This window comes from Vulpes vulpes, chromosome 12, assembly GCF_048418805.1.
Source record: "Vulpes vulpes isolate BD-2025 chromosome 12, VulVul3, whole genome shotgun sequence".
Taxonomy (NCBI): Eukaryota; Metazoa; Chordata; class Mammalia; order Carnivora; family Canidae; genus Vulpes; species Vulpes vulpes.
In genome coordinates this window covers 68501132-68513775 of record NC_132791.1, presented here as the reverse complement: position 1 = coordinate 68513775, position 12644 = coordinate 68501132, and the positions used below count along the sequence as shown (strand labels likewise).

General features: G+C 42.3%; 1 protein-coding gene across 1 annotated transcript in view; it reads right to left on the bottom strand.

Annotated features, from left to right (window-relative positions):
• The window catches only part of LOC112932456 (uncharacterized), a 47053-nt gene that overhangs the window by 20374 nt on the left and 14035 nt on the right, over positions 1-12644 (bottom strand). Inside the window, exons 4-5 of the mRNA XM_072731916.1 lie at positions 808-1273; positions 266-537 (exon numbers count right to left, since the gene is read on the bottom strand). Coding sequence (XP_072588017.1) covers positions 266-537; positions 808-1273 — 738 coding nt within the window. The remainder of the gene's footprint in view (positions 1-265; positions 538-807; positions 1274-12644) is intronic.

Below are 12644 nucleotides of genomic sequence, written 5' to 3'. Positions count from 1 at the left end.
GAGACAGAATACGGAGTTCCTGAACGCCACTTATAATCCACACACTATTGCAAGTCTTAAAATGTACCACATCTTTAAAGATTATTTTTTATTTTTTTAGTTGACTGCCTAAAACCCAGCTCACAGCGGCCGGCCCCAAATTTGCTTTTAACCAAATGAGCTTTTGGCCAAGATGCCAAAGACAAAAACCAAAACCGAAAGTTTCAGCACTGGCTCCCAGGGTCCCGCAGACGCCTCACGCAGAACCTCTCGGCCACTTGCTTACGTTCGGAGGTGGTTTTTCCCCAGAAACAGGTTTTCTGGTCAAAGGGAAACCTACGAGCAAAGCAGAAGGCTGCCCGGACTCCCCCTGAAGACGGAGAGGGTCCGCCGGCCTCACGCCCGCCGCAAGCCCCGCCGCCCCGCCGCCGCGCCCGCCCGGGGGCCCGCTTACCCGCCTGCACCGCGGAGGCCCGCGCCCAGGCCCGCGCCCAGCCCCCAGGCTCCCGCGTCTTCCTCTCCCCTCGGGACACCTCGCGGGCCGCGCCTTCCCGGAGACTGTGCCCCCCCGGAGGAGGGCCCCGGCCCGGAGCTCAGGCCCCGCCCACCACGTGCCCACGCCCACCGCCCGCGGGCCGCCGGGAGGAGGGCCCCGGCCCGGAGCTCAGGCCCCGCCCACCACGTGCCCACGCCCACCGCCCGCGGGCCGCCGGGAGGAGGGCCCCGGCCCGGAGCTCAGGCCCCGCCCACCACGTGCCCACGCCCACCGCCCGCGGGCCGCCGGGAGGAGGGCCCCGGCCCGGAGCTCAGGCCCCGCCCCTCGCGTGCCCACGCCCACCGCCCCAGCGCGCGCAGACCTCTGCGGTTAGGCGCTGGGGTGGTCTGGCGGCCGCTGCCCCCAGGAACCCTCCGAGGCCTCTGCGCAGAAGGGAGGGAGGCCCGGAAGGGGCAGACGACCGGCAGTGGTGCAGGGGGACTGTCACCGAGGCAGAGGCACGCTCACTGCGCTGCTGCCGCCGCCGCCGCCGCCGCCTTTCACTGTCCCCGGACGCCTGGGTTGGAGGCGGTGGATGGGGTCGCCGCCAGTGTTTGCTCGGTACAGACTTGGGTGCTGGGGTGAGGGCGGCAGCCGCGGCTTCTCCGTCCCCGACTGGAGCCCCTAAACCCTGAATGAAGAAGCCCCGGGCTTGGCCAAACCCGGGGTCCTGCCGCTCCCCCTGGCTTGTTCCCGCTGGGGCCCTTCTCTGAGGCCGGCGGCCACGTCCCTGGGCAGGGATGCGCAGCGCATCAAACCCTGCGAGAAAGCCACGCCGACAGTTTCCTCTCTACGGCTCCTTCTGCACAACCAAGAAGACTGGAGTTCCGCTGAATAAAAAGGAAGAGCAAAAAGGCAATCAAGTAAAAAGTATAAAAAGCCTTATGAAGGGCAGCCCCGGTGGCGCAGCGGTTTAGCGCCGCCTTCAGCTCAGGGCCTGATCCTGGAGACGCGGGATGGGTCCCAGGTCGGGCTCCCTGCATGGAGCCTGCTTCTCCCTCTGCCTGTGTGTCTCTCTCTCTGTGCCTCTCATGAATAAAATAAAATCTTAAAAAAAGGGGGGGGGGGGGAATCCCTGGGTGGCTCAGCCTGCCTTTGGCCCAGGGCGCGATCCTGGAGTCCCGGGATCGAGTCCCGCGTCGGGCTCCCTGCACGGAGCCTGCTTCTCCCTCTGCCTGTGTCTCTGCCTCTTTCTCCCTCTAAGTCTATCATGAATAAATAAAATCTTAAAAAAAAAAATAAATTGATCCAAATTTTGCATTGTTCTTCATATTCACGTGGTGTGCGAAGAAAATATGTTAAATTGGTTATGAGTTTAAGTACTTTAATTTTCTTCCCAAATTATCAAGTATACATTTCAGGAAAATGCACCGATCATTTATGCCACAAATATTTGGTATCATCTGTGTGCTCAGCAGGAGGGATATAGTGTCAAGAAAACACATGTGGTTCCAGTCCTCATGGAGATTTTGCAGTCTAGTCCAAGACAGACATGAGAACAAGTAAGGCAACTTAAGATCCATTCATTGGTAATGATGAATGAATGAAATAAGCAAAGTGGGGAGAGTGCTAATTAAATGAGAGAAGAGATGGTTTCTGTGACGTAAAAATGTTTTTCCTGTGGCTTCACACCGTTGAAATGCTTGGCATTAAATGCTGCTGTTTTCAAGGTCTTGAACCTCTGACTTCTTTAGCTTACTCTACCATTTCTCTGGATATCTAACATATGCTCAGCACATGCACACATAACTCAGTGAAGGTAGAAATGACTTGAACATGATTAATGAACTTGACCTGATTGACCTACATTTATTTTATTTTATTTTTTTTAAATTTTATTCATTTATGATAGCCACAGAGAGAGATATCGAGAGAGGCAGAGACACAGGCAGAGGGAGAAGCAGGCTCCATGCAGGGAGCCCGACATGGGATTCGATCCCGGCTCTCCAGGATCGCGCCCTGGGCCAAAGGCAGGCGCCAAACCGCTGCGCCACCCAGGGATCCCAGACCTACATTTAAATTATAGCATCCAATACAATTTCAGAACACATATTCAAATACACAGGGAACATTAACAAAATCAGACATTAACAAAATTAGACCATATTTCTGGCCATAGGGCACATCTCAACAAAGAAAAATCAAAACAAAAAAGAGTGAAATACAGAATTATGTTCTCTGACCACCTAGGTATTAGTGTGAAAAACAAAACTAGAAAAACCCCTGTGTTTAAAATTAAACATTTCAAAATAACTGATGCGTCAAAAAAATCATAAAATATTTTGGTCTGGATGTTACTAAAAATACTATATATCAAACCATGTGGGACATAACTAAAAAATATAACTAAAGGGGAATTTCTAGTCTTAAAAGTACATATTAGAAAAACAAACAGAGAATCAACTATCTAAACATCTATATCAAGAAGTTGGGGGGGGGGGACAGGAAATGAAATCCAAATAAAGAAAAAAAATGGAAATAATGAAAATAAGACCAGAAATCAAAGAAGCAGATAAAAGTACCTGAGGATCAACAAGAGCAAAAGATGGTTCTTTGAAAAGACTAATAAAATCAATAAGCTACTGGTAAAAAGTACTCAGGAAAAAAGAGCAGAAAGGCACAAATAATACTAGAAGGAAAAAGGAAATATTGCTAAAGATCATAAGAAATTTAAATAATGAAAGACATTAAAAATTTTATTCCAATCAACCAGGTAAAATGAGCTGGGAGAGATAGCTGTCATGTGTCTCTTATGTTCCTCCATGTCTTGCTGAGTACATCAAGAATGCAAGAGCCTGACTGCTCTTTACCTGAACCATTTCCCAGGCTGCTGTTTTGTTTTTGTTGTTTTTAAAGATTTTATTTAGATTTTATTTACTTATTCATGACACAGATTGAGACAGAGGCAGAGACACAGGCAGAGGAAGAAGCAGGATCCATGCTGGGAACCCAGTGGGACTTAATCCCGGATCTCCAGGATCACACCCTGGGCAGAAGGCATAGCTAAACCGCTGAGCCACTGGCGCTGCCCCCAGGCTGCTGTTTATAGTGAGCAATCTTGTGATATGAGGTGATGCCTACCTCCAGGACAAAGAACAGGTTTGCTTACTGCTTGCTATAAAAGTGGTGGGTTCCTCAAGTGGTGGGTTCCTCAAGCTCTGTGTTCCTCAGATATGACACCCACACAGTGCATGTGGAGCATCCACCTACACCTTTTCATGTCACCCCCACAGGACTTGTGAACAAGAACCACTGCAAATACACTGACAGTAGTGCTCTTTGCTGTGCCATGGATAACCAAGTCCTTTGTTTCTGTTCTGGGAGTCTTGTTTTCTGCCAGCATCCATGAAACAGTAACAGGCTAATTTATTAGATGGTAAACGCAGTAAAATCAAATCCCAGACCTGACAAAATGGATAGGTGGGATTTTAGTCATGATGGAGTGAAGATGTCAAATCTCACCACCCCACTGCCTGCACCATCAAAAAAAAAAAAAGTAAACCGGAAAAAAATGGTCAAAACAATCATCTGAGGACTCTGGAAACTGACCAAAGGCAAACAACAAATTGAGGATCACTTATTCATTTTATAAAATAAATCCTGAGAATTTTGGGCAGGAATAGTGGGAGCCTAGGTATTTTGATCAACCCCTGCAGACTCCCCATTGGTGCCACATTGCTACCAGACTGAGGCTGACACTGAAAGCCAGGAGCTCCAATGCTGGAGAGAGCTAACTTGACTTACCATGGACAGCAAAACAAAATTCCATTCCTAATGGTGCTGGTAATAAAAATTGCAAAGTTGGGAGGAATAAATAAATAAATAAATAAATAAATAAATAAATAAATATCTGTCAACATGGAGTCATGGTCTCATTTGAAGTGAGCGGTAGACCAGTGGACTAGCCAGACATTTAACAGATCCTGGAAATGAGAGCCACTGAGGGTCAGGATAAGCTCTTCACATATCTCTGCATGACTGAGAGGATATACACAAGGAGACACAAGCCTGTCCCTGTAGATACCTGCACCTACAAACCCTGGTTCTAGCGCTAATACTGTGACTATCTGCAAACCAACTTAACTGTTCTGTGTTTCGGTTTCTTAATTGGTACAATGGGGGTCAAGCACTGTTCAGAGGAGAAAATAAATTATATAGCATGAATGTAGAACATAGAACAGCAGGCACACGGCACCTGGGTGGCTCAGTGGTTGAATGCCTTTGACTCAGGTCTTGATCCCGGAGTTCTGGGATCAAGTCCCACACTGGGCTCTCCACAGGAAGCCTGCTTCTCCCTCTGCCTGTGTCTCTGCCTCTCTCTGTGTCTCTCATGAATAAATAAATAAAATCTTAAAAAAAAAAAAAAAAGAACAGTAGGCACATAGTATTACAAAAGAGTTTACTATTCTCAGAATGTAGTATAACAACACTTCATCAGAATCCTTGGGGAGATTTCTATGATTCATTCTAGAACTACTGTATCAAAGTCTCAGGGACTTTCCTCAGGAAGGAACCTGCGGAAAATCAGTATTTTACAAGTAGACTAGTTGATTCTTATATCATAAGTGTTTGAGAACTACTACTTTCAGGTAAGATAACTTTTAGAGTCTGTGCCCAGATGCCTTGAGGATAGAAATGATCATATTTATGTCAGGACCCCCATTGCCTAGCACACAGTAGACATTTAGTCAAACATCTATTGAATGGTAGAAGTTTCATGTAAAGCTAATCAACACTCAGCCCTCCAATTCCCACAATGCAAGATAAATAACAAATTGGGCGTAGAATTTAAATCTTTTTATTATATGAGAAAGCTAAAATTACTCTAATATCACATAGAGCAGTGATTTTTTTAAATCTACTTGAGTCACGGACTCCTTCCAGAATGTGATGTAAACCACAAACTCTCCAGAAGACTGAGGTGTATGTAAAATCTTGTCAGTCATTTGAAGGGTAAATTACCCCAGGTCAAAAACCTCTCATATGAAAACTGATTTGTCTGTCTCCTGGAAGAAAACAGTAAGCTCTTGTTTATCTGTGAATCCCTATTTCTAGGGAAAAAGCATAGAACATACTTGGCACTGAATAAATAGTTCTTGAATGAGTAAATGAGTCACTCATTGATAAAAGGGTATGTGTCATTAGGGGGTCACCTGGAACTCCTTGAGTCACCTAACGTTGAGGTGGAGAATCCAAGTACAGGTGTTGCACATTTGATTCATGACCAGGTGTAATCTTGGATTTTAGGAGGTGGTGATGAAAAAGAGGTCATTTGGATTAGTATTCTCACTGGAGATGAAGGAAACACAATAAGCATCTCCTTGAAGACATAAAAGATAGGATTTACCAGGTCAAATTAAGAAAGAGGGTTAGAGTTCAGGGAATACTCCCAGAGTTACTTCACCCTACTATGGATTGCCAGTCTAGAGGAATTAGTGGAGAGGCAGAGTTGTAGTTTCATCAACAATTAGACTTGGAAAGGCAACAGTTGAGTTTGGTATCCACCAAAAGACTGGAGCCTGAGGGCTGTAATGTGGAGTGGGGGTACATAGTGCAGTGCAATGGATCATCTGGGGAGGCACAGAACATCTAAAGCTGAAGTTCCACACTGCTAATGACCTCAGGCATTTGGCACAAACAAAAACCTCTCAAGGAAGATAAAGCTATCCCAAATCTTAAATTATTTCTGTATTTTTTCCAGGTTTTTCAAACAAAGATAATGCCAAGACAGCATTAATTACAAGCAACATGAACAACAGCAGAAACAACCACAGCAGGCTGTAGATATTGGAATTATCAGACACAAAGGATAATGCATAGAAATAAAATCCTCAAACATGCAGCAAAGGAACTGGATGCCATTAATATAACAGAGCAGATAAGAAAGAAAGAAACCTAATCAAACAAAATTAAGAAATATAAAAATGGAAATTATGAACTCTCAATGAATGAGTCTAGTGGCAGATTAAAAGTAGCTGAAAGTGACTTCACAATTTGTAAGCTACCTAAGAAGAAACCGTCTAGGATGATGCAGAGAAAATAAATACAGAATATCTAGAAAAATGAAGATATACGAAAAATACCAACAAGGTCTAACATGTGTTTACCTGGAGTCCCAGAAGTCAAGGAGAGAGAATACTGGGCAGAGGCAATATTTAAAGATTAGAGTCGAGAATTTCCCAGAACTGATGTATCAGTCCGCATATCCAAGATGCCAAACAAAACCCAAGTGGAAAAATAAAATGAAATCATCACTTAGACACAGCATAATAAAACTGCAGAGAAGTAATATAAAGAAAGCAGCCAGAGGAAAAAGATTCCATTAGTTTCAATGAACAAGAGACTAATAGTTGGTTTCTTCATAGCAATGATACAGAAGCCAGGAGACAGTGGGAAGAGATCTTCAAGATCTTCACCCAAAGAGAATTTTAGGCTCAGAAAAAATTCCTGTTAAGAATGAAGGTAAAATATAGACATTAAAAAAAAATTTTTGAAGTGAATCTGCCACCAGCCGAACTGCACTAAATTATTCCAGACAGTAGCTCAAAGACACAGCCAAGGAACAGAGAGCAAAAAAGATGGCAAATAAATGGGGAAACCTAAATGAATACTGACTATACAATAGTAATGACTTATATTTAAAGAGATACAGAATATATGACAACATATAAAATTTTTTTTAAGATTTTATTTATTTATTCATGAGACACACACACACAGAGGCAGAGACACAGGCAGAGGGAGAAGCAGGCTCCATGCAGGGAGCCTGATGTGGGACTCAATCCCGGGTCTCCAGGATCACGCCCTGGGCCAAAGGGGACACTAAACCGCTGAGCCACCCGGGCTGCCCGACAACATACAAATTAAGAGGGAAGTAAATGGAGTCATAAGGCAATCGTCAACAAGTGTCAAAGAATTTAAATCACACAGAGAATATGTTCTCCAATAACACTGCAATTACATCTTAGATAGCTATCTCTGGAAATTAAGAACTATACTTCCAAATAATATCTGTGGGTCAAGTTACAAGTAATGATGAAATCAGAAAATTCTTTGAAATAAGTAACTAAAACAGATACCTAGACATGTAGGAATGGAGTTTATGAAAGGCAGAATTTCTAGGTGGCCTCTGCATTCCCTCCTCATCCCCATAACCATCCCCTCGTGAGGGCAGAACCTATTAACTTGCTTCTTACCAACAGATATGGCAAAGGTGAAAAGATTCTGGAGATGCAATTACTGTTCCTATTCTGCTGGTGTTGAGTTAGTCAAAAGGGAGATCATGGGTGGTTGTGACCTAATCAGGTGAACCCTGGCTGGTCTATCTGAAAGAGACTCCAAGCAGAGTCTCTCCTGATGGCTTGGAAGCAGCAGTCAAGACATGATCTGCTTATATGGAGAGGCAGCCTCTAGTGGCGGAGGGCTGCAAGGAATTGGATTTTGTCAACAACCGGATGAGTGTGGAAAAGGGCCCCAAGCTAAGCCGTGGGTCGACTCTAGACTTATAGGTACTGGGTCATCATAGAAGAACGCTGTTTTTAGGTGGGTAGATTGATGGTCAGACACTTGTCACAGAGCATAGATAAATGAACATACAGCTAAAGTAGCATTTAGAAGGATATCTACAGTTTTTTTTTTAAGATTTTATTTATTTATTTGAAAGAAAGAGAAACAGGTTCCCTGCTGAGCAGTGAGCCTGATGTGTGCCTTAATCCCAGGATACTGAGATCATGACATGACCTGAGCTGAAGGCAGATACTTAACCTATTGAGCCATCCAGGTGGATATATATATATATATATATATATATATATATATATATATGAATATATTGTATTCATATATATATATATGACTAGGAAGTTGAGAACATGAGCTAAATATCCATGACAGTAATACAGAAGTGTGACGGATTATTTTGTTTAGTTGAAACTTGTGCTGGGGTGCCTGGGAGGTGCAGTTGGTTAAGCGTCTGCTTCTCCCTCTGCCTCTCCCCACTGGCTTGTGCTCTTTCTCAGTCAGTCTCTCTCAAATAAATAAATAAAATCTTAAAAAAAAAAAAAAGAAAGAAAGAAACTTGTATTAATTCCAAACGTTGTACAAATATGCAAAGGATAGATGACAGCTCAAATCTTGGAGAAAAAGGTATAAAGACTTGTTTTACCAGACATCGAGAATTTTAAAATTTGTAGTAGTTAAGGCAATATGTTACTGATGTACAGAGACATGGACCAATGTAACAATGAAGAGCCCAGAAACAGACTCAGGTAAAATGGGCATTTATAGATGACAGAACTGGTACGGCAAATCAACAGAGAAAAATGAGTTTTCAAGGAATTAAAAAAATAATAATAACCACGTTATTTACCTTATCCTATAGAACATAAAACTGTACAGATTTTAGAACACAGTACAAATGAAGATAATCATGACTCCAAGATGGAGACGAATTTCTTCAGCAAGACATAAAAATACCAACAATACAGAAAAAAACTGAAACATTTCATTAGGATCAGAAAGATAAACAGACTGAGAAAATATTTCAAAGTTATAACCAAAGGATTGGCCTCCTGAATTTATAAGGGCGTCCTGTTAAGCAAAAAAGTCTCGAACAATCCCATTTTTTAAAACAAGCAAAAGATTTGAACAGGGACTTTATAAAAGAAAATCAAAGGGTAAGCAAAGCCATGAGTAAACAAATGAATCTCATGGAAATGCAAATTACACAACACTGAGGTCAAATACCAGGTTCTTTCACAACATATACATGGCTCTAAAAAAGTAACTGAAATACATTAAAATGGTGGGATTATGGTGGATTGTATTCTTTGCATTATTATTTCTCAAATTCTTAAGTGTTGCCTTTTCATTATTTTATGCCTTGGAGATTTTTCAAAATCTTCAAGTCTGAGAATACCAAATGCAGAGCCTTCCCATTGCTGCTGTCAAGGCATCGATTGCTATGGTTGCTTGAGAAGAATTAGTTAGGACCAGGTGGAGGTGAAGATACACACTTCGTATGCAAACAGTTCTACTCCTGGATGTATTCTCGAGAGATCCTACACATATGCAATAGGAGAGATATGTAAGAATGTTCTTTGAGGGGCATCTGGATGGCTCAGCTGGGTAAATGTCTGCCTTTAGCTCACGTCATGACCCTCTGGGTTCCCAGGTCAGATAGAGCCCTTTGCTGGGCTCCCTGCTCAGTAGGGAGCCTGCTTCTCCCTCCTCCCTTTGCTCCTCCCCTCCTGCTCATGCTCACTCTCTTTCAAATGAATAAAATCTTTAACAAAAATGTTCATCATTTTGTAACAGTCTAGGTGCTAGCACAGCAGAAGAGACACATACTGCAGTGTCCTCATATAACGGACAGATATACAGTAAGAGAAAACCACCACAGCCATGAGCATCAATAGGGATGACTCAGCAAAACAGTCAAAGGAAAATACATGTACTATTCTAATTATTAAATAGGATCTAATACTCTATTAAGCTTCATTAAAGAGACCCTGGGTGGCTCAGTTGGTTAAGCATCTGCCTTTGGCTCAGGTCATGATCTGAGGGTCCTGGGATGGAGCCCCAAGTCAGGCTCAGCAGGGAGCTGGCTTCTCCCCTCCCTCTGCCACTCCCCCCTGCTTACACTCTCTCTCTCTCACCATCTCTCTCAAATAAATAAAATCTTTAAAAAAAAAAAAACTTTACTGAAGTTTACTTTTGCCTGATACTTTTCTTAAGACTGTCTTTCAGGAGCATAAACTTCAGGACTATTCAAAGTGTGGTCTACAAGGCCATACTGAACTGTTACTGGTTGAAGAAGAGATAAGCACAAAAAGAGAACAGAAATATGCCTAGAAAGCAGGCAATTAAAAGGCTAATAGTAATTTAATAGTGCCAAAATATTCAAGCATGTGATTTTGTATTTACAAGGATCAGCTTGTGATGGTTTGGAAGTTTTTTTTTTTAAAGTGGTTTCAGGGGCGCCTGGGTGGTGTAGTCAGTTAAGTGCCTGACTCTTGGTTTCGGGTCAGGTCCTGATCTCAAGGTCATAGGGTGGGAGCCCCTCATCGGGCTCCTCACTCAACACAGAATATGCTAAAGTTTCTCTCTCCCTCTGCCCTGCCCCCCTTCATGCTCTCAAATTAGTAATCTTTAATTTTTTTTTAAAGTATGTTAACAGATTTCTTTTTTATTTACAATCAAGTTCTGTTGGGCAACATAAATAAATAAATAAAAGATGCGCCCTGGCCTGTGAATTCCACCTCCCTTGAGCTCTTGGAACAGCACGCTGGAAAGTGGGGGAGGAGGGCTGGGGATAGAGGATGGACAGGGCGCTCCTCCTCACGGAGCTCCAGCACTCATACCCGCAGCTGTCCAGAGAACAATTGTGGAAGGAAAAAAATAAAGTGCAAATTAAAAAGTCATGAAAGTATTGGTGTTTCAGTCACTCAGGAACTAAAAGGATATACACAGGTAAAATGGTAAAGATAAATTTAAAAAAAAAAAAAAAAAAAGCCACAGGCCAGTTTTTTCCTGGCCTTGATCCTAACTCCTGAAACCTAAAGAGGACATCCCCATGCTTCTTGGAATGGGCTTCTCGCACTAAAGCACTGAGGGGGTATTGCACATAGGCTTGGCAAAGGGGCAGTGACCCGGAACTGCTGGCTCCGGGCTAATACATTCGAGGCCTCCAATCTCTCCAATCTCTCGTTACCAGTGACTGTAACTGAGGTGCAACTGGGAAGAAGGTGGTGCATGCCCCACCCACTTTCTGGAAGTCCACGGAAGACCCTCCACTCCTGCTCAAATAAGTAATCTTAAAAAAAAAAAAAAAAGTGGTTTGAGAACTACTACACGTAACTGATAAAAATACAAAGAAAAATAAGAAAATTATTTCTATTACCAGCCAAACATTGCTATGTCTAGTGGGGAAGTTCAGGGATGTGATCAAGAAAGGACACACAGAAGCCTTCTATGGTGCTGGCAATGTCGCATTTAACCTATGCATTGGTTATATGAACGTGTGCTTTATGTTCTCTTTAAATTATACATATTTAATAACTTCTGTATTATGCCAATTTCACAATTTTATGTTTAAAATTTGATTCAGGGAATATAAAACCAGTTCTTTAAAATACATACAAGTATCTATAAAAGTAACCAAAATATATCTAGGTAGATGGTGGGATTGAGTGAATTTTACTCTTTGAACCATTAATTCTCAAATTCTGGTGTTGCCTTTTCTTTTTAAAGGAATAGTAATCACTAGTAATTAACATCACTAAAACAGATTGTGCCAGACCAGTGTTACTTCTATATATCTTGATTCCAGCAAGTAATATGATCACTTCTAATATCTTATGGATAAAATGGAGAAATGGGAACTGAAAGACAGCACATTTGCTAGTTTACAGATAACATCCTTGTATTTTCCCCCAGAATCTGGAAACAACCATGACAGAGAAGTTTGATCAAACATCACTTTTATTATTAACAAAGTTAAAGAACAGTTTTTTTCAGTATGTAGCAATGGAGACTGGCTAATAGTCCATATCCCTGAATTAGAGATTAATCCACTTAATCACTGGCCTAGCGAGACAACCACGGGTTCCCCTATGAGGAGACAATGTTAAACTCCTTTCTCGGGAGTAAGTCTTCTGATCCATATATTCTCTTTCACATCTAGCATCCTAGAATGTCTAAAGACTCTCCCAGTCGATTCCGCTTCACTACTTATGGAATATAAGTTGCTCATAGAGCTATCCTGTCTCCCTCAACTAAGTTCCCGGTGGTCAAGATTATCTTACTCATTTTTGAAACTTCTAGCAGACTATTGAGTACATGATCGATGAATGCTTTCACGTTTGTGTTACATATTACTTAAGAGCCATATGAATAGAACCTACAGTAAAAACTTTGGAAACTAAAGATCAAGAGACTAGAATTCGACCCATGAGAAAAATATAGCTATTTATTAAGTGCTCATATTTGATAGGCACTGATCCTAAGTGTTTCATAAACACCTCATTTGATTCTCATTATAGTAGATATAACCTTAGTGATAAAGAAACAGAAATAGAGTTGTTAAAATCATTTGTGTGAGGTCACACAACTGTAATCTGAACTTGGCTGT